Below are 23,558 nucleotides of genomic sequence, written 5' to 3'. Positions count from 1 at the left end.
TGTCTCTTCCTCTCTCAAAAATAAATAAACATTAAAAAAAATTAAAAAAAAAAAAAAAAGAAGGAACGGCAATTAACTTGTGTCTTGAAGTTTATTTAGGGTGAAGAGAGGGAAATGACCGGGCAGGCATTCTAGGTGAGAAAAACATTATAAACGAAGACTTGGAGATTAGCACTGACTTGTTCCTTCATGGTGCCAATCCTCTAAATTACATGCTAAACTTATGTATTTTAAAAAATAGACTCAGCATCTGTGTGACATGTCTCTCTTTTAAAAACTGTGTAACTCATTATAAAATATGGTAATTGCTGAATAGAAGACCTCTGGAAGGTGACCTCAATTCCCCTTTCACAAAAATAACCCATGAAAGTATTCAAAAAACTGTATTTTGGTGATAGCTGCCAGATGCCAGAAACAAGACTCAAAACTGCCCAATAGTCATTACTCTCAATGACTATTACTATTGGGAGTCATTACTCCCAATAGTGAATTACTCTCTTCCTGACCACCTTTCAGCTGAAGTTCTGTTAGAATATAACATGGGCAAGGGTGCCCAGAAAAATAGGGCCTTAGTGCCATTCAGGTGAAGTGCAGACATGATTCAGGTATGGGGTAGATATCACTGGAAAATCAGGAACTGGTTAGTGTATGACTATGATTCACTATGTCTACTGGTGGTGCCCATTCATTCAATATCGGGAAGTAATAACATACATGCCGTGTAATTATGGTTTGCCCGCCTCTTGTTCTCCCTCCCTGCCTCCCATTACTAGTGCCTACTTATGCTCTGACCAGACTGGGAAGCAAATATAAAAATGACCTAAATCTGCACATCCCATTTCGTGTTCTCTTGTATTTCATCTTTCATGGCTGAAGGCATCCTGATCTGGGAAATGAAAAGTTCACTAGGTCAATCAAAGACCTTTCTGGATCTTAGATTCTGTGGTTCTGGGTTTTGTATCACTGACAACCAGGAGTGGTAAAATAATTGTAGGAGAGAGAGTATGATGGTACCAGAGCTACAGGCTCATGTCCACCTCTCACACACCCTACCGGTATGATGAGTGACTAACCTCTAGGAGTACCACCTACCTGAGCTAGAGGATACTCACAGTGGGTCAGAAAACTGTTCTGGTAAAAGAGGTGTCTCAATGGTTAGATCTTGTCCTCTAGGAGAAAATGAAGTAGCTAAGTCCACAGATATCGTTTCCACAGATGGTATGTTATGTAATCCCTGCAACATAGCAGTCATATCAGTTACAGCAAAAGAGGGAAGTAAAGTTCAAAGGCGTTCAATAATTTGAATCAATTGCACATTTTTAAATGATGAAGTTGGAGTTTGTTTCCTTTTTGTCTAATGTCAGCACGGATCTGCTCACATTCTCATAAGGTTGAATACAGACAGAAAGGACATAAGAACATTTACAAAGGCAACAGACCGCTACGTTGCAAAATATCTGTTTAGGAAAATACCTAATGAACTATGTGTACACAGTTCATAAGCTGCGTCAGCAACCCAAAACCCTCTTTATAAATTGTGCTTCTGAAACGCCCATTCCACTCTTTCTCCTTTCTGAATAGATGAATGAATAATCTGTTCCTAACTCCATGTTTCAACTTCATTCCACATTACCCGCTGTTTCTATAGCAAGTGACAAGTGCCACCTGCTGGCCAAACGATAAAGCATTTTCATTTTCATTGTGTCACTTGATGGCTCTGCTACTATGTGGTGTGTTATCTGGATAATTGTTATTCTGTTTGTCAGTAAACCTAGACAATAATTGTTAAAGCCATAGAGTAGAGTTACAAAATCAGTTTCTCTGCATTTGAGAAACTTTCCAGTCCTCAAGTGTGCCCCTTTATGAGCTTTAAGTCACAGGTTAGATTTTTCATCTACCTCCCGTTGTATCATAAGGACGATTGCATCATAATCATGCACGTGGAATATAGCTTTCGGTGCATCTCATTCAGGGTTTTTTGGTACCACCTTAAATCCACTTAATGCCTTCAGTTATTAGAACACAGATCATAACTTGATTCCCTGAATAAAGCCTACTCTACATTTACCCCTTTGTACATAAATAATGTTAATGAGTCTGTATTTATATCATACGTGTTTTTGTGGTGTGTGCTGTATCACTTGTGCATCCTGTAGGTCTTTCTGCCTGAGTATTTTCTGACTAATATTAATTTCTTATCCTACACTCTAGGCTCTCTCTAATCTGACTCTCTTTGCCTTCCTGGCAGTACAGTTGACCCTTGAGCAACATGGATTTGAACTGCGCGGGTCCACTTGTGCAGATTTTTTTTTTTTGATAAATACAGTAGAGCACAGTGAGTGTATTTTCTCTTCCTTATTTAATTAATGACATTTTCTTTTCTTTAGTATACTTATTGTAAGAGTACAGTATTTAATACATCTAACATACAAAGCATGTTTTAATTTGACTGTTATCAGTAAGGCTTCCAATCAACAATATGCTATTAGTGGTTAAGTTTTAGGGGAGTCAAAAGTTAGTTGAAGATTCTCAGCTCTGTAGGGGTTGGCGGCCCAACCCCTGTGTTGTTCAGAGGTCATCTGTAGTTTCTTCCCCTCTATGGGAATTGCCCTGAGCTGGCCTTAGTCCTTAGGTGTATTCTCCATTTCCATGCTGCTCTGAGTGCCTATGATCCTTCCATTTGGTCTGGAGTGGCCTTTGTCTCTTTTTTAGCTCTTCAAGATCTAAAAATATCATTCTCTGTATGAAGTCTTTTCTCATTCTCTCCCTGTAAAAATGTCTTCTTTCCAGTTCTCTTTGTCCTTAATGGGTCTTTCTTAGAACATGTTTTACTTTGTACTTGGTACAATAGTTATTTGTGTATCTGTTCTGTCTCCTATATTAGACTATAAACTTTTAGAAAGAAGGGACCATTTTTATTCATCCTTGCGTTCCCCAAAATACCTAGGCCTGGACCTTTCAACGTAATAAGTATTTACCAAACAATGAATGAAAGGTTAAAGGAATAATCTGATTTATGCATAACTCTTCACAAATAGGTACAAAAATAATTAGTTTTCATTTGGTTGAGTTGGTTCACTCTACAAAAGTTAGACTTAACACTTTCTGTGTACATTTTGGAGACCAAAATGTTCTTACACTTGGTCAAAATAAGGTGTGGCATTTGGATGGGAATACAGAGACTGTATTTGGATTTAATTTGTCATGTTCATGGTCTTTGCATCAAGTGAAGAGCCTGTGTAAAATGTCATGCCTGTTAAAAAGGAATTCCAGCAACAGCATTCTGTTCTTTTGTGGTGCTCACGTGGACACAAAAAAATGAAATAGTATAATCTGACAGTTCCCACATTGGTTGTTTTAGCAGTAAATGTGGAGCAAGAAAGGCTTCCTGAACTTTTAGCTGTGTTTTTCAAATTGAAATGGCATATCTGAACACAACTTTGTAATGAAGAGTACGAATGCATTTTCCCATTTAGAATTTAATCTTTTAAATGTGTCATTATTGTGTAGGATGCTGAGATTTCAAATCTCTATAACCATGGAGACAGATGCCTTAGAAAATATATTTATTCATCAAGAGTACTTTTCAGTCTTCTTACATAAACTGCCATGATCTAAAATTTATGATACCTAAAGACCCTTGTCTAACAAGAAGCTATTATATTCACTGTAGTTGAAATATTTTACTTTATTACTCTTGCTACAAAGATCTCATTTCTCTGTGGTGATGTGTTGTTTTTCCGAAAGGGATAATGCATAATATATTCACACTTGTTGGCCCTGTGTTCACAGCATAGCAAACGAGACGTTAAGTGAATTGTTTATGTTGAACTAGTTTAGAAGTTCCTTGAGGGTAGATATCACATGTTCTTTCTCTTGTATACCTCCCACCACCACACCTGGCTCAGTATTGGGTAAAATAGATGTCCAACAGAAGATGTTCACCTTCTTAACTTGAATTGCTTGTCCAAATTATATTTCATTTCATTTCATTTCATTTCATTTCATTTCATTTCATTTCATTTCATCTTTATTTTATTTTATTATATTGTATTTTATTTTATAGAGAAAGAACACAAGCAGAGGAGAGGGGCAGAGGGAGAGAGAGAATCTTAAGCTTCACTGAGCATTGAGCCCGACACGGTGCTCGATCCCATGACCCTGGGATCATGACCTGAGCCGAAATCAAGAGTCTGACACTCAACTGACTGAGTCACCCGGACACCCTGTCCAAATTATTTTCTAACTCGTCTTTTCCTGAGGAGCTGATGTCACACTACATGACAGAACAACACTGTGGTTTACTAAGCAATCTGGGACAGCGCCAGTAGTTAGATGCACATCAGAACAGCCAGAGCAGAACCCCTTCAGGGAGCAGTGTCGTCTGAGGGGCCCAGGACAGTCCCTCTTCCTGACTTCATAAATCACCCTATTATGCCCTGAAGATTGGGACCGAGAAATACCATCTATTGTCTGCTCCTGGGTTTCACAAACATGACCAGTGCAGCTGCTGAGGACCAATAGGAATGTGAGTCCAAAGGGAACTTCTTGCTCTGAGAAGGACAGAAGTAGCTTTGACTACTGACGAGGGCAGGCAGTCTTGCCACATTTCATCCCACACTCTGCATGTCAGTCATTCCTGTTCACATCTACAGAGATGGAGAGAGTAGACGTTCAGGTGTGTCGTGTGAAATGATTTTCACTGGAGGGAATATTAATTTGGATTTTAGTGCAAATATACCTATTAGATCTCTGCCCTATAAAAATTTCTTGGGCACCTGAACTGCATGTACAACCAGTTCTCAATTAGTGTGCATGCTCTTTAGGGATAATCAGAGGCTGCCTGGTACCCTGGAAGCACTGCGGGGTCTGTTTCCTCACTGCTCAGAGTAAGGTACAGATATTTGGCTTCCTTCCAAAGCAGGCTACTCACTGGTCCCTTCTAAAGGAACCCGGTATCTCTGAATCTGTACCCCTGAGCACCAACACTCCGGAATCCACTCCTGAATCTTTCCCTCTCAGCTTGAATCTCATTTCTCATCTTGTTAGTCCTAATCTCCCCTCTTACTCAGGACCCAGCTTCACATTTTCAGTTCAGTTTAAGGAACTGTATTCCACAATTGTTCTGATTTTGAAGTCTGGCCCCACATCTTATGCCTCTTGATTTATCGTTGTTAAGCCTTTTCTACCTGATTGTATTCTTGGTTTGAGTCTGGTTCCTTCCTCTGGCCTAACTCCTATAGGCTTGAGTGAAGTTCAGATGTAATCTCTATTTTCTACCTTGTCCTTAACCAGCAAGTGCTTTAACCCTGCCCTTCTTCAGTCTTGCTTGCCCAGACCCAGTCTTCTTTTTTTTTTTTAATTTTTTTTGACGTATATTTATTTATTTATTTATTTTTTGAGACAGAGAGAGACAGGGAATGAATGGGGGAGGGTCAGAGAGAGAGGGAGACACAGAATCCGAAACAGGCTCCAGGCTCTGGGCGGTCAGCACAGAGCCCGATGCGGGACTCGAACTCACGGACCTGCGAGATCATGACCTGAGCCGAAGTCGGACGCTTAACCAACCGACTGAGCCACCCAGGTGCCCCAGACCCAGCCTTCTTACACAGGGTGGTGTATTGACACACCTGGGGGCTCTAATCCAGATCCAGAGAATTAATTGTTATTTGCTATGACCTTTCCTTTCTGATGGTCTAGAATCATCCTTCCTCTACTCAGAGAATCCTCAAGGAGGTCTTCTAGCCAAGACCATTGGTAATTATTCCTGGCATTTGAAAATAACTATTACTTAAAATGTTTCTGAACACAGGCAGATCTAGTTTTTTTGGACCTTGAGGTTTGTATAGTTTCGTGCCCCTCCCCCCAGTCAAATAAATCACAAAATTTATAAATATGAAGTTGGGGGCAGAGCCTTGGAAGGGGTCTGTGTTGAAGAGGGGTCCTGAAGCCAAAGCCTCATTTGCTTCATGGTTTATCTGCCACTTGTTTCTGCATATACTGTGCCATTTGATTGCCACAGGGTTTTTGTAGTAAATGATAATTGCATATTTTTTGGGTTTCCAATTCCCTTCTCCTCTTCAATTTCTTCCCCAAGATTTCCATAATCGTATATATTTTGGTGAATTCTAAAACTACTCTGAATGATTAACTGCACACGTTAAATAGATGAGGAGTTTAAAGGAGAAGGATGAATGGAAGGATTGAATGACAATAGTGCTTATAATGTGCCACTGTTAGAGGTGCTGTAAGTGTACTGACTCACTTAAACCCTATGACACTCCTATGCTTTTATAATTCCTCATTCATAGAAAAGAAAACTGAGGTGCAGAGAAGGAACTTGCCAAGTGGAGTTAAGAAGCCAGAGAATCTGACACAGTCAAGCTCCAGACCCCTTACTGTTAATCAGGCATGTGCCTTTCTTGGCTTAAGTCACATAAACAAGACAGGAATACAGATACACTTAGAATAGGAGATTGATTCTTATTTCAAAGCTGTTTGAACCTCTCTGATATCTTGCTTTCAGTTTGGATTGATAGCTCTTCAGCGTGGGAGAAATTGAGAAATTAATAGCTACCAGCAATCATAATTTTTCTTTTTGAGGAACTCCGTCTCTATTAGGCAGATTTGGAGGGCAGTGATCTCTCTGGAAGACGGTATAGAGGGAAGATGTTTAGGGGCTCTTTATTTTATTCTATTTTTTTTTAATTTTTTTTAATGTTTTATTTATTTTTGAGATAGAGAGAGACAGAGCATGAACAGGGGAGGGTCAGAGAGAGAGGGAAACACAGAATCTGAAGCAGGCTCCAGGCTCTGAGCTGTCAGCACAGAGCCCGACGCGGGGCTCGAACTCAGACTGTGAGATCATGACCTGAGCCGAAGTCAGACGCTTAACCGACTGAGCCACCCAGGCGCCCCTTTAGGGGCTCTTTAAAGATGGTGGAGGCAGCTGAATGTGGTAGGCAGCACTGGCCTGGTGTCAGGATCTTTAACTGCAGGTCCCAGCTCTTTTTTATAAAAGCAGCAGACCTCAGGCCTGCCTGAAGTCTCTAGTCCTTGATCTTAGTATCCCCTAACTCAGTAAAAAGAAGGGGATTAAGCTGGATGTTCACAAAGACCCATCCAATTTTAGAGCGTGTGAATATTGCCATCTTTGTTTGCAAGCTGTTAAGTTTTAAATATCTATATTTATTAATTTTATTCTGAATGCAAACATGAGGTTTCTGGAGCAAAGAAAATTATTATTTAATTATAGCAAATAATTGCGCTGATTCCCATTTGCCCTAATTTGTATCCCTGAAGCAATGGATGAGATGAGTCAGATCAGATGTTGTCCTACATATACCAGAATTTGTACTCCTGGTAAAGAACTCTGAAAGGGGGGTTGGGGAGGGGAGAATCTGGAAGTTTATATAGGAGAGAAACAGCCATCTGTCTATTCCCCTCCATACGCATGTAACCCTTTGCTCTTTGGGAGGGATCCTGAATTCTTACTCTTCCCTTTGAAATATAAATAAGTCTTTCTAGGACAAGATAAGACTAACTTCTCCAGCCTTTACAACCCAGGCAATGTCCACACCGTCTCCAATTCCATTCCTCCCTCAAAATGTAAACACATACCTCCAAGGAGGTAAATCTCTTTGGAGATGCTCTCTCACTAATAATTAGTCATAAATTAATTTCCTAGGTTTGTTCTTCTATCCCAGGTCTCAAGTTTTAGTAAAATTCGATCAGAAAGCCCTGATGGTATGGATACATAAAAGTATTTTCTCTGTAGCATCACAAAGCACAGATACTATTATAAGGGAGATTCCTCAGCCTTCCAGGTCTGTGAGTCTGTGATGATTGGGCCATCTGAATGACAATGTCACATGTTTGAAAAATACGGATTCCCTGGGATCTGCCAGACTGACTGAACAAGATTCTTGGGGACTTAAGCCTTGGAATCTGCATTTCTACTTAGCTCCCCAGATGATTCTTAGATACCACAGACATTCCCGGGTTGAGGATCCCTCAGCTTTTCCGCTTTTCTGACACTTCATCTTATGCAGCTTTTGCTGATTCAGTCTATGATTTTCAGGGCTTTCCAAACATGTAAAGAAATTTAAGAGTCTTTCTGGGAGAGTTTATAAGTGTCATATAAAAATAAATAACTGATATTAGCAGGATTTCCAGGCTGATAATGATTCTTTGAAGTCTGGAGATGATGGTGATGATTTAAAAAAAAATGCTGTTGTTAGTAAACTCCTTAAGTAAATGAGACAGAATTTAAAGCAGGTTAACAGTTATATAGATTTCCGTTCTATAAAATATGCAATTAAAGATGTAAAAATGGGTTTTTAAAATAAAAAAGCATATAAATGATTTTAAAAACTATATTTAAAGAATTATAGGTCAATTCCATAAGTAATCTTCATCCATCTATTAGTAGAAATGCATCTATCAGTAGAAATACCTGTCGCTAATTAAGGAGGGAAAACTTTTGGAGGAACTAGTAACATTTTTCATTAAGGTCAATTTCATTTAACACACTTAACATGTGCCAATTTATTTTAGTTCGCTAATTATATGTTATCCCTGTCTCCACAGAAGATATTTTGATAGATAAAACTAAAATACCCTACTTTTTGTCTTAATGCTTTAGAAAACTTTTTTCTAATCTTACTTTTTAGTGTTTTGTTTTGGTCTTTTGCCTTTAATTCTGCTGAATTATTAAATTAAGTGTGCAAGTATTACCTCTGTATTTATTATGATCCGGGCACTGCACTAAATCCACATTTTTAAAAAGGTTTTCTTTGTTTTTCAGTGTAGTTTTAGGTTTACAGTAAAGTTGAGAGGAAGATACAGAGATTTTCCATACACCCCATGCTCCCACACATTATTCATAGCCTCCCCCATTATCCATATCCCCCAGCAGAGGGGTACATTTGTTATAATTGGTGAACCTACTTTGACATGTCATAATTACCCAAAGTCCATAGATCCTTAAGGTTCACTATTGGTGTACAATCTATGGGTTTGAACAAATGGATGATGACATATACCTGTCATAGTACCATGCAGAATATATTTATTGCCCTAAAAATACTTACTCTGTGCTTTGTTTATCTCTTTCCACTCAACCCCTGGCAACCTGTGATCTCTTTACTGTCTCCATAGTTTTGTGTTTTCCAGGATGTTGTGTAGGAGGAGTCATAAATCGTATGTAGACTTTTTAGATTGGCTTCTTTCACGTAGTAATATGCACTTAAGTTTCCTTATATCTTTTCATGGTTTTATAGCTCATTTCTTCCTATCACTGCATGATATTTCATTGTCTGGATACACCAGTTTATCCGTTCACCTACCAAAGTAGATCCTAGTTACTTCCAAGGTTAGGAAATTTTAAATAAAGCCGCTATGAACATCCATGTGGAAGTTTTGTTTGGATGTAGATTTTCAGCTCTTTTGGGCAGACACCAAGAAGCACTATTGCTGGATCGTCTGTTTAGCTTTCTAAGAAACTGCCAAGCTGTCTTCCAGAGTGGCTGTGCCATTTTGCTTTCCTACCAACAGTGAACAATGGCTCCTGTTGCTCCACATCTTCACCAGCATTTGGTGTTCAATGTTTTAGATTTTGGCCACTCTAATAGATGCGCAGCGATGTCGTTTTGATTTACATTTCCCTGATGGCCTGTGATGTGGAGCATATTTTAATATACTTATTTTCCATCTGTGTGTCTTTGGTGAACTCTCAAGATTTTTGGCTTATGTTTAAATTGGATTGTTTTCTTATTGACTGAATTTTAAGAGATTTGCTTTTTGCATATATTTTGGATAACCATTGTTTATAAGATGTTTCTTGTGTAAATATTTTCTCCAAGTCTGTGGCATATCTTCTCATTGTCTTGATCCATTGGTTTTTATTTAAAGGCCACTGCTCAGATAAATGAGGTAAGTTTCAGAGAGGAAGCCAGGTAGGTTGAGGGGTCAGAAAGGAAAGAAGTGGGAGCCATGAGTAATAAGCTACTCTTAAAAGAAAGTTTGTATTGAAGGGGCAGAGAAATAAAGGGTTGTAGCTAGAGGGTTAGGGGGGTAGGGTTGAGGTAAATTTGTAGTTAGGAGAAGTTTGACAATGTTTCTGGACTAAGAAGGGAGCCAGTGAGACTCATAGCACACGTGAGGCCTGACAGATACAGGAAGATTTCAGCAAAGACAGGAAGGATTACTTGGACGCAGTTAGAGAGTTTAAGTTAGGGTAAGAGGAGAGACATTTTTTCCCTCTAAGATTGTGGGAGAGAATGTCAGGGGGTTCATACACACCTAATGCCTAGTTTTGTTTTTTTCTAAAGAAGAGTCAGGGCCATCTGCTGATGGTGAAAGAGGCAAGCTTTGTGTACAGAGTATGATGAAGATTTGAAACAACCTTTGTCAAGGGGCACAGAAGCTAACCAAGGATGAATAAAACAATAAGTCCAGAGAGGATGAGAACCAGGCCTTTTTTAATGGTGTGTTTTCAAAAGTAATGCAAACTTTACAGCCTGAAATTGCTGAGCACACAGGGAAAATGATCAATGATCTGATTGATTTAAGGCTGGGGTTTATTGTGTTGGGTGTGGCCAAGCATAGCTGAAGTGATGAACTGTTTATCTCAGGCAGAATGGGGAATGGAAAGGAAGCCAAGAGGGGGTGTGGCAGATTGAGAGAAAAGAGAAGAACTGAAGGAATAAAAGTTTCAGTAGCTATGAAGAACATTAATAATCCTGAGAGAAATAGAAGAACTGTAAATTATAAGGAAGCAAAAGGATTTCAGAGCTGGATAGTGTTTAAGGGACAGAAAGATCGGTGTAAGTTCACTTAATTTGAGCAGTTCCTGGAATTCCACGGTGAAGTATGTGATGAAATTAAGGAGAAAGATAAAACAGGACTCGTAAGAGAATTGGACCCGACATATTAAGGATGTGGTGTACCTTTACTGTAGATACAGTGAAATGATTCATTGACTGTAGTGAAACTTTCTGGGTATAGAGCCATGCAGCGAAAGGAAGATATTCAGTGTGGCTATCTTTGAATGCCTCTTCCCCTAACTACTACTGTGTTTTTCCAATTATGAGTGAATTTTACCTTCATCTGGAGGCATTACTACTGGCATCTGGAGGTCATTTCAGTGTCTGGTATTGGCTTCTGTATCGCCTTAAAATATTTTGACTAGCATTATTGATGTGTTTCTGTTCAAAGTGTAGTTGAGACATTTTAATTTTTGCTGTGTTTTTCTGTAATGTCTAAAGTTCTGCGGAAACACAACTCTGAAATTAATATAGAAGAGGAAAGTTTATGGAATTTATAAAAGTTTTTGTTTACTCACAATCTTAGTTTAGTGATGTGATTAGTAGAGGTTGAAAGTCATTACAATAAAATTATATAGCAAAGAGTGATGATCTTTAAGCCAGTACCCAAAATGATACAAACCTAAATAATAGAACTGTATCATACATATAGTGTTACTAGCCTAGGCTCAATCCATTTTGCGGTATCAGGAACAAAACTCATCCTAGGGTGATGCAAGCATTGGAAGAGAGTGTATACGGGCATTTAATGCAAAGCATCTCAAAGGGGCGATAATATCCAACAAGAGTGAGAAGTAGTCGTATTATGCATGTAGAATAAGCTTGTGGCAGTGTTTCAACTGTGTGGAATAGATGAGCTATGGGCTCCGGGGGAATCTCTTTATCTTTTCAATCATCAGCATTTTATTGAGTACCTGTAAAGTGCTAAACATTGTTAGGTATTGCACATAAAACATGTGTTTGGAAGTTTCCAATCTATAGAGAGAGACATGCATGTTAGCATACAACTAAGTGTGATCCATACCATGATAAAGGGAGGTAGAAGTGTTATAATCGGAGACTTCTGCTATAAATGTGGCTATACAGACTTAGCATTTTCCGATTCTACTTCTGGAAGCCTTCTAAGAGCAACAAGGAAAACAGAAAACAAAAATGTGAACTCAAATTTCAGTCATACTAGAAGACATATATACTAAAGTATTTCTCGGGGCTGCTCGAAGCTGCCAAGATACTACAGGAAATCCACAGGAGGCAGGGGAAAGAAGTGGAAGAAACAGCCTAGCAGTAGCACATCTAAAGAATTAATACAAATACTCTTAGTGAAAAAGGGTACTTCTGGAGATGGAAAAGCTCTAGCCATCATCTACTTTAGCCAGGAGGCAACAAGAACCCTACTGGACTTACTCTGATTCATAGAAATAGATGTGAAATGCACATGAAAGTACTCAAAAGCTGTATTTGCAGAAGCTGTGTGTATGTGTATGTGTGGAGATGAGAAGAAAAGAAATTTGGCTTGGGGTGGAGGGCACACTTGCCTAGAATCTTGTCCTCCCTTTCTATAGAAAACTCGGGGAAAGATCTAGTCCTGGAAATCCTAACTCTTATATGTTTAAGAAATTAGCTAGTATAGCAGCTAAACAAGATGTCATACAAAAAGAAAAAAAAAAGATTCCAGTAAAATATGAACAAGACACAATATAAATATATAACATAAAAATAAGAATCCATAAGAAAAAAAAGGAAAACCCAGTAAAATATAAATGATTCGACAAAAAAGAAGCAACTACATCCACTTCTGATAAAAACTCACATCAAATCAGGAGCAGAAGAAAACTGTCTCGATGTGATAAAGGGAAATCTACAAAAAAAACCTGACAGGTAGAATTGTGCTTTGTAGTGAAAAACTAAATTGTCTTCTCCTACAATCAGGAATTAACCAAGGAGGTTTGCTCTCACCACAGTTCAGCATTAGATAGGAAGTTCTAGGCAGTGCAAGAAAGTAAGAAAAAGATGCAACAACGTGGTTGGAACTAGAGTATATTATGCTAAGTGAAATAAGTCAGAGAAAAACAGATGTCATATAATTTCACTCGTGTGGAATTTGAGAAACTTAACAGATGAACACAGGGGAAGAGATGGAAAAATAAGACAGAAACAGAGAGGGAGGCAAACCATAAGAGGCTCCTAAATACAGAGAACAAGCTGAGGGTTGATGGGGGTGGTGGTTGGGAGAGAGGGGTAAATGGTAAACAGGTGGGCATCAGGGAGGGCACTTATTGGGATGAGCACTGGGTGTCATATGTAAGAGATGAATCACTGGGTTCTACTCCTGAAAGTAAGACTATGTTAACTACCTTGAGATAATAATTAAAAAACCTAAGAAAAAAGAAAGTAAGAAAAAGAAACAAAAGACATTCAGATTGCAGATGAAGAGGCAAACTGTTTTTCTTTTTAGTTGTGACAGTTTATGTACGAAGTCAGATGGTATCTATAAAAAAGGTACTAAAACTAGTGAAGGGAGCTTAGCAAGGTTGCAGGGCACAAAATTAGTATATAAAAATCAACTATTTCTACATACTAGCAGCAAGAAATTGAAAATTGAAATAAAAATACTATGTACAGTAACATTAAAATATATGAACTACTATAGGAAGGAGAGTCAATAAAAAATTTAAAAAATATGTGAAATACTTAGGGAGAGATTTAACAAAAAAATATGCAAGACCTGTACACTGGAAACTATAAAACATTGCTGAAAAAATTACATGAGACAAATAAATGGAGAGATAACCTATGTTCATGGGTTTGCAGATCCAATATTGTTAAGATGTCAGTTCTCCCCAACTGGTCTATAGACTTAACCCAACCTCAGTCAAAATTTATGCAAGATTTGTTTTCGGTAGAAATTGCAAACGTTCCCAAATCATGTGCAATGCCAACAGTAATCAAAATAACATTGAAATAGAACAGTTGGTGGACTGACATTACCTAATTTCAAGACTTATAAACCTGCAGTAATCATGACAGTGTGGTATTGATGTAAAAGGAGACAAATAGAGCAATAGAATGAGAATCCAAAAATAGACTCACACATATATGTTCAGTTGTTTTTCAATAAAGGGAATAATATGTTTCAGTGGGAGAAAGAGCAACCTTTCAACAAATGATACCAAAACCCTTGGATAGCCCTATGTCCCCCAAATAATGGACCTTGACTCTTACCTCAGTACTAAAATTATCTTGAAATGGGCCATAGCTTAAATGTAAAAGCTTACATTTAAAACCACCCAAAAGACAAATTATGGTCTGTCCAATCAGTGGAATACTACTCATCAGTAGAAAGGAATGAACCACTCATCCACACAACAATACATATTAATTTCAAAATAGTTCTTCCCAGTGAAAGAACCAGAAAAAATGCATAATTTTTGATTCCACTTAATCATTCTAGAAAATGAAGGTAATCTGTATTGAGAGAAAGCAGATCAGTGGTTGCCCATGGATTGGATGGGGGTAGGAAGGGGTGTAGAGAGGGCCAAAAGGAGCACAAGGAAACTTTTGGGCATGATAAGTATGTTCATTTTCTTGATGATTATGATGACTTTATACATATGTCAAATCTTATCACATTGTACACTTGAGTTATGTGCAATGAATTATATATCAAATTATATCTCAATATAGCTGGAAATGTAAAAAAAGTTGACACAGATCAGAAGGAAATTTTACACACACATTTAGAAACAAGTTTTTACTTAGTAAAAAATATTTTTTAAAAAGTTATTTTTATGAAGGAAGACCTCAAAGAAGAAATATAAGTATTTAGGAAGAGATGTTGAAATACGAAGAAACAGTGCAGTTAAAAAATGATTTGGTAGAACTCAAGGAAGAAATAGGAAAAATAAATCATACAATTGGAAAGAATTACAAAGGCAGATTATCACTCTGATAAACACAGTGGGAATATAAAATTTTTAATGTTTATTTTTGAGAGAGAGAGAGAGAGTGTGCACAAGTGGGGGAGGGGCAGAGAGAGAGGGAGACAGAATCCAAATCAGGCTCCAGGCTCTGAGCTGACAGCACAGAGCTTGACGCAGGGCCTGAACCCATGAACCGTGAGATCATGACCTGAGCCGAAGTTGGATGCTTAACCGACTGAGCCACCCAGGTGCCCCAACACAGTGGAAATATAGAGTGGGTGTCAGCACACTATTACCCATTAACCAGATCTAGCCCACTACCTATTCATGTATGGCCCTTAGACTGAAAATAATTTTTATGTTATTGGATGATTGAAAAAAGAAGAACATGCAACAGAGACCGTAGTGGTCTACAAAGTCTAAAATATTTACTATCTAGCCCTTTACAGAAAAAGTTTGCTATCCCCTGGTATAGAGGATAAATGTGAAAAAGCAAATAAAATGAATAGAAATTAGGAAGGGCTTACTTATAGTTACAAAGAAAATGATAATAGAAGTAGAAAAAGGAGATTCAGTATTAGCATAATTGGAATTCCCAGAGAAAAAGTAAGGGAAGGACACACTTTTAAAGATATAAGTCAGGAAAACTTTTAATTCAAACAAAACCAAAAACCTTGAAGCTACATATCTGAAACAGTACACTGCATGGTAGGGTAAACTATCCCAGAATAGTCAACAATAAGACATATCCTAGAAAAGTTACTCAACTGTACAGTAAAAGATAATATGGTTCGATGAATAGGCATAAAGATCAAATCACTTATAGAGACAAAAAAGTTCAGATTGGCTTCAAATTTTCTACAAAAATAAAAACTCAGCTCAAGTGATAGGAAGTAAAAACTATAAGATTCTCAAGGAAAGGAGGTGTAAACCAAGAATTTTATATTCAGCACACCATTCTTCAAATAAAAATCCTACAAACAAAAAGTGTTGAAAAAAAGAATCCCTTTTTGAGAAAAACAAGTAAAGATCAAATTTCAACCAGCCAAGAGACATCTGAAAATTCTATACCAAAAAACCTGAATATAATCATTTACTGTATTTAATTATAGGCTATAGGCTATAAATATAGTTAAACTGTAGTCTCAAACATATGTGACATTAGGTATCAAACTGAATGTAAATGCCCTGGCAATGTAGAAATTCAACAAAACAAAAGAAGCCAAGGATGAAAGGTGAATGGTGATTTGTTCACCATAGAAGATTTGTCTGTCATAGAAGACCAAGAAGTATCACTGAAATTTAAGCATACTTTTCCGTACTGATGTAAATACTGAGAAAGAGAATGTCAGTAAATATCAGACAGCAGAAGAAAAGAGAGGAGACAAAATAAACAAATTTTATCTTCGTCCAGAGTAGGAAACTTATAGATACTGCCTCAAGATGGAAAGAACTAAGAATAAGAGTTTTATAACATTATCATTGTTCAGACATCAGACAACACAAAGAAATAAAAGGCATCCAAATCGACCAGGAGGAGGTCAAACTCTCACTCTTCTCAGATGACACGGTACTCTATATGGAGAACCCAAAAGATTCCACCAAAAAAACCTGCCAGAACTGATTCATGAATTCGGCAAAGTTGCAGGATATAAAATCAATGTACAGAAATTATTTGCATTCCTATACACCAACAATGAAGCAACAGAGAAATCAAGAAATTGATCCCATTTACAATTGCATAAAAACCCATAAAATACCTAGGAATAAATCTAACCAAAGAGGTGAAAAATGTATACACTGAAAACTTAGAAAGCTTATGAAAGAAATTGAAGAAGACAAGAAAAAAAAAAAAGAAAAAAGAAAAAAAATTCCATGCTCCTGGATAGGAAAAACAAATATTGGTAAAATGTCTATACTACCCAAAGCAATCTACATAGTCAATGTAATCCCTATCAAAATAACACCAGGATTCTTCACAGAGCTAGAACAAACAATCCTAAAATTTGTATAGAACCAGAAAAGACCCCAAATGGCCAAAGCAATCTTGAAAAAGAAAACCAAAGCAGGAGGCGTCACAATCCCGGACTTCAAGCTGTATTACAAAGTTGTAATCATCAAGATAGTATGGTACTGGCACAAAAACAGACAGATCAATGGAACCGAATCAGGCACCCAGAAATGGACCCACAAATGTATGGCCAACTAATCTTTGACAAAGCAGGAAAGAATATCCAGTGGAATAAAGACAGTCTCTTCAGCAAGTGGTGCTAGGAAAACTGGACAGTGACATGCAGATAAATGAACCTGGACCATTTTCTTATGCCATACACAAAAATAAACTCACAGTGGATGAAAGACCTAAATGTAAGACAGGAAGCCATCAAAATCCTCAAGGAGAAAGTAGGCAAAAACCTCTTTTATCTTGGCTACGGCAACTTCTTACTCAACACATCTCTGGAGGCAAGGGAAACAAAAGCAAAAATGAACTATTGGGACTTCATCAAAATAAAAAGCTTCTGCACAGCGAAGGAAACAATCAGCAAAACTAAAAGGCAACCAATGGAATGGGAGAAGATATGCAAACGACATAACAGATAAAGGGTTAGTATCCAAAATCTATAAAGAACTTATCAAAGTCAACATCCAAAAAACAAATAATCTATTGAAGGAATGGGCAAAAGACATGAATAGACAGTTCTCCAAAGAAGACATCCAGATGGCCAACCGACCCATGAAAAAATGGTCAACATCACTCATCATCAGGGAAATACAAATCAAAGCCACAATGAGATACCACCTCACACCTATCAGAATAACTAACATTAACAACTCAGGCAACAATAGATGTTGGAGAGGCTGAGGAGAAAGAGGATCTCTTTTGCACTGCTGGTGGGAATGCAAACTGGGGGTGCAGCCACTCTGGAAAACAGTATGGAGGTTCCTCAAAAAATTAAAAATAAAACTACCCTACAACCCAGCAATTACACTACCAGGTATTTATCCAAGGGATACAGGTATGCTGTTTCAAAGGGACACATGCACCCCATGTTTATAGCAGCACTATGTACAGTAGCCAAAGTATGGAAAGAGCCAAAATGTCCATCAATGGATGAATGGATAAGGAACATGTGGTGTGTGTGTGTATATATATGTATACACACACACACACACACACACACACACACACACACACAATGGAGATACACACACACACACACACACTGGAGTATTACTCAGCAATCAGAAAGAATGAAATCTTGCCATTTGCAACTACGTGGATGGAACTAGAAGGTATTATACTACCTCTAGTGAAAACAGCCAGAGAAAGACAAATATCACATGACTTCACTCATATGAGGACTTTAAGATACAAAGCATATGAACACAAGGGAAGGGAAGCAAAAAGAATAAAAAATCAGGGAAGGAGACAAAACATAAGATACTCTTAAATATGGAGAACAAACAGAGGGTTACTGGAGGGGTTGTGGGTGGGGGAATGGGCTAAATGGGGAAGGGGCATTAAAGAATCTACTCCTGAGATCACTGTTGCACTATATGCTAACTAACTTGGATGTAAATTGAAAAAATAAAATAAAATAAAAATTAAAAAAAATTATCATTGTTGGTAGCCACTAGGCAAAAAACAAAAACAAAAACAAACAAACAAAAACCCCACAACCTGCGTTATATCAGGTAAAACAAAGAAAATGGACCGTATCATTAAAAACTTAAGACAAATTATAAAAACAAAATAAAATAATATGACGACTAATACCAACCACATATATGGTATCAACAAATATGAATGGCCTAAACCTTATGTTAATAAAGGGCAAGGAACTTTAGGTTACATCACAAAGCAAAGTTCAATCCTGTGCTATACACAAAACATGCATCTAAAATGACAATTCAGAAAAATTGAAAATGTTATTTCAAACAAATGTACAAGTATAGTGGCCCAGCTTAATATCAGTTTGGAAATCAAGGGGAAAAAACATTAAATGTCCAAGCAAGGGCATTTAATTAAACTAAAGTCTTCAATATACAATAAAGATGTATCAATTACAAATCTCTCACATCAGCTAATGTAGTGTTGAGTTCCATAAAGCAAAAACCTACAAATGGTACATGGAAAAAGAGTCAATCGTGCTAGTAATAGGAAACTTTAATTTTCTCTCAGCCTAGAAATACAAAACAATCCAACATCTATGATAATAAGGTATATATAATTGATATATACTCTGTACTCTCAAAATAGAGACTGTACTTTTTATCAGTGCTCTTGCAATAGTCACAAGGATGACTGTATGCTGAGCCACCAAAAAGCCTTGTGGAGACAATGTAACAGTGTTTATCAAAGCTACAAATGCATGTACCTTTTGATCCAGAAATTGGACTTTTAGAAACTGATTAAATATACGTACACAAATATGAATTAACTATTTACAAAATTACCTATTTTACACATCATTACAACATACTTTGTAGAGTACAATATTAAGAAGACTTAAATGTTTATTAACAGGTCTGGTTAAATAATTTTTTGTACAATTTATTGGAATACAATACATCTGTAATAGGAAATGAAGAAGCTTTTTAAGTACTAATGGAGAAAGATCTCTAGGATGTATCCTTAAGTGAAAAAGCAAGATGCAGACTGTATGTATAATATACTACCATTTTTGCATACCTCAAATCTGTGGGGAAAACTTATTTATATATGCTTCCGTATGAGGTATAAACAGATGTCTGGAAAGATAAACAGAAAAGTAACAGCAGTGGAATGTGAACTGGACAAATGAAGAATGGAGTAATCAGGAGATTTTTAAAAAATACGTACTTTTAAAAATGTATATTGCTTCATGTGAATATATTTTCTACATAAACATCTAAAAAGAAATAATGCCATGGGGGCATAGAAAATAAAACAATTAATTCTCCCTTGGTGGATGAGGGGGAAGTGAACTAGAAGCAAGAAAAACAAGATTATAGAAAATTGTTCAATCAAGAGATGATAAAAAGCTTTAAACAATATGGTGACTTGAGGCTAGTGTAAAATTAAAAAAAAAAAAAAAGATTTAAGGGAAGAAATCCACAAGACTTTATCACTGATTAGGTGGAGAGGGTTGAGGGTGATGATTAACCAAGGATAACCTAGCTTGGGTAACTGGGTGTTTGGTGATGTCACTGGTGAAAAGAGGGAATGCATTAGGAAGTACTGGTTGAAAGTGGGTGCAGGTGTAAAAGGAAATAATGAAATCAGCTCTGGAAGAGTTGTCTTGAAGGGTACCAGCAGTTTATAGGATGTTCCAAGAGGCATCCGGGTCTCAAGACAGAGGAAAAGGCACCATTTCAAACTCTAAACCATCCACATCAGAAAATTTTTCAGCAGAGAGCAGAGCCAACCCTTAATCATCCAGGACTCCCAATTTCAGGGGAAATTGGAAGAGGAAAGTAAATTTTATGTCCTAGAGAATCTGGCCACTGAGCTGGTTATCACATTGGTGTTTGTGGCTCAGTAAACATTAATGGCTGTACTACACAAAGGAGGTCCAGACAGGCCCCCTAACCAGGGTCTATTCCGAAGGGGAGTGAACCTGAGCATGGGGTACAGGGCCTGTATTACTCTTTTATCTTTTCTCTGTGTATTTAGTCAACATCTCATCCTTTTAACGTGCCCATCATGACATCAAAATACTAGCTTAAAAGGTACTTATTTTTCAGGGAGAGCAGATGCTTCCTCTCTCTCTAGCTGTGCCTATGAGTACAATGCAGCATCCAGTTATTAGGGACACAGTTAAGGCCGGTCTACCCTCAGAAGTCCCTTGAGGCTCAGGCCTCGAGCTCTGAACTAAACAGAGCTATTGCTGAGGGTCAGGATTTAGTCCAGATGCTGGGACCTGCAAACAGGGAATAAAGAGTCTCCAGAGAAAGGGGACAGGGGCTGTGGAGACATGTTTGATACAGTGGTACCCCTGAAATTGCTCCTGAGACATCTGATCTGTAATGCTTTGACAAGTCATTGCCTTCTCTTATGTTATCCAGTCATCCCTAATCAGAACATTGTTGCAGTAGATCTACTCTGAAAGGGACCCCTTAGTAATTATCAGTGAGGGTATGCAATCTTTTTGTTTTAATTTTTATTTTTAAATGTTTATTTATTTTTGAGAGAGAGAGAGAGAGAGACAGAGCATGTGTGGGAGAGGGGCAGAGAGACAGAGAGACATAGAATCTGAAGCAGGATCCAGGCTCTGAGCTGTCAGCACAGAGCCTGATGCGGGACTCGAACTTACAAACTGTGAGATCATGACCTGAGCCAAAGTCACTTAACCGACTGAGCCACCCAGTCACGCTGAGGGTATACAATCTTGAAATGTCTTTAAGAAATGAAGAATATTTAATTATGATAATATTCATATTGAAAGTTACTTTTACTTACATTCATCTGATGATTTTTTTCATAAAAGCCTCAGTTTATACCAACAAGAAGAATCCTGGAGTTCACTACTACCTGCCGAACTTCAGCATCTAAGGTGAGTAATTAAAGTAGGATTTAGCCATTTGTGTCATGTTTCCCATTTGAAGGGTAAGACTTCATCAAGGGCTAAATGTCATCATGGTTCAGTTAGTGAAGCACTAATACATATTTTTAATTGCCATTTTTTTTCTTATTAGAGTGATACATGTTTATTAGGAAGAACTTAGAAGATAAAGTATAAATAAGAAAATTTAAATACCCATTATTCTACTGTCTGGAGATGATGACCATTTTAAATGTTTTAATATATTTCCCATATTTTCTATGGTTTTATATATATATGTATGTATATATGTAATCATATACATAGATTGCTTTAATTTATGGCTATATATCAGCCTAAAAATATGTTATTAATTCCTACATTATTCCTTGTGTTTCCTAAATGTCATATTACATTATATCCTTCAAATGTCTGTTATTATCTAAAATTTAGAGTTTAGAGGGAATATCTTTTAAACTTTAGGGCTTTCCGGTTATACCAATTACACACAAGCATGCACATGCATGCACACATGCAAAACTCTACACTTTTATTTATTCATTTTTTATTTTTTATTTTTTATTTATTTTTTTTAAGTAGGTTCCATGACCTTGAGATCAGAGTCAGATGCTTTATCAACTGAGCCAGCCAGGTGCCCCAGAAGTACATTATTTTAGACCAGGTTTAGGGCTGACATTTTAATTTTAATTTTAATTTTAATTTAATTTATTTTAATTTTAATTTAATTTTATTTTTTGAATTTTCCAATCTTTTTTTTTTTAATATAATTTATTGTCCAGTTAGCTAACATACAGTGTATACAGTGTGCTCTTGGCTTTGGGGGTAGATTCCTGTGGTTCATTGCTTATATACAACACCCAGTACTCATCCCAACAAGTGCCCTCATCAATGCCCATCACCCATTTTCCCCTCCTCCCTACCCGCCCCCCTGCCCAATCAACCCTCAGTTCTCTGTGTTTAAGAGTCTCTTATGGCTTGCCTCCCTCTCTGTTTGAAACTATTTTTTCCCCTTCCCTTCCCCCATGGTCTTCTGTTAAGTTTCTCAAATTCCACATATGAGTGAAAACATATGATATCTGCCTTTCTCTGACTCACTTATTTTCACTTAGCATAATACCCTCCAGTTCCATCCACATTGCTACAAATGGCAGGATTTCATTATTTCTCACTGCCAAGTAGTATTCCATTATATATATAAACCATATCTTCTTTATTCATCAGTTGATAGACATTTGGGCTCTTTCCATAATTTGGCTATTGTTGAAAGCGCTGCTTGCTATAAACATTGTGGTACAGTGCCCCTATGTAGTTATCCATATTTCTTAACAGGCAGGTAAGATTAATACAGGATTGATAAACCCATCCAGCCTTTAAGATAAATAGATTACTGATGTATACGCACCAGGGAACCAAAGGCAAGTAAGTCGCTGTGGGGAGGAAGTCAGGAAGCATACCACATTCTCAGTTTGTACTTTTCTGCCATCTTTAGAATCAGAAGATTTCTGGACTCAGCCCAGCTCTGCTGAATCAAATTCTGAATGAGCTAAAACAGTGCTAAAGTCTGTTTTCTACATTTCTGCTTTTTAAAGTGTTTATTAGTAATAAGTATCACCTCATTTCATAAGGTTTTGAGGGAGATGACAATTAATTAAAAATAAGATGGCTACCAAATAATGAAAACATGTTCTTTGTTATTCAAGGAAAATACAAAAACTGAGAAAGTCAGGCCTTGGGGCCAGGACTTGAAGCAGGAGTCTCTTGCGTCCTTTGAGCTTTCTGTCAGCCACAGAGGCCAGAAAAAAGACACAGAAGGGACAGACTCTGAGGTGGAGTACATTGCAGAAGCTAACATTATGAAGAAGTCTATGCAGAAGAAAGCAAAACCTCAACAGCAGAGACGTCCAGCAGCCCTGCCAGAAAATATCAGACTAGCCAAGAGATCTCAGGTGTTTGTTTTTCTTTTCTTAGTCACAAAATGTATAGTAATTCACTTATTCTGGAAATAGCATTGGGTAAAAGTTTTGCTTCATTTTCACATTTTTAAAGCTCTCTAATTATAGCATATACATTGTCATCTGACTTTCCAGGACAGGGTCCCAATTTCTATTTTTTCTTCTCTATTCTCTTTTGGAGGAAAAGTCAGGTGGCAAATATCAGCACATCAGCACAGTGTGTGGAGAGTTCAACCAACTGAAGGACCCCAGAAACTGCCTGGATGGGAAAAGGATTTAAAATCTGTATTTAAGAGAGACTATGCATATAGGATA

The 23,558-nt window shown here is 37.4% G+C and overlaps 1 protein-coding gene across 4 annotated transcripts in view; it reads left to right on the top strand.

Annotated features, from left to right (window-relative positions):
• The window catches only part of MORC1 (MORC family CW-type zinc finger 1), a 163,768-nt gene that overhangs the window by 97,774 nt on the left and 42,436 nt on the right, over positions 1 to 23,558 (top strand). For all 4 annotated transcript variants that reach the window (XM_042903391.1, XM_042903388.1, XM_042903389.1 and 1 more), the window contains 2 exons: positions 21,217 to 21,282; positions 22,992 to 23,237. In XM_042903391.1, coding sequence (XP_042759325.1) covers positions 21,217 to 21,282; positions 22,992 to 23,237 — 312 coding nt within the window. The remainder of the gene's footprint in view (positions 1 to 21,216; positions 21,283 to 22,991; positions 23,238 to 23,558) is intronic.

This window comes from Panthera leo, chromosome C2, assembly GCF_018350215.1.
Source record: "Panthera leo isolate Ple1 chromosome C2, P.leo_Ple1_pat1.1, whole genome shotgun sequence".
Taxonomy (NCBI): domain Eukaryota; kingdom Metazoa; phylum Chordata; class Mammalia; order Carnivora; family Felidae; genus Panthera; species Panthera leo.
The sequence above is the reverse complement of the archived record's forward strand: the minus strand, read 5'-3'. Positions and strand labels throughout refer to the sequence as shown.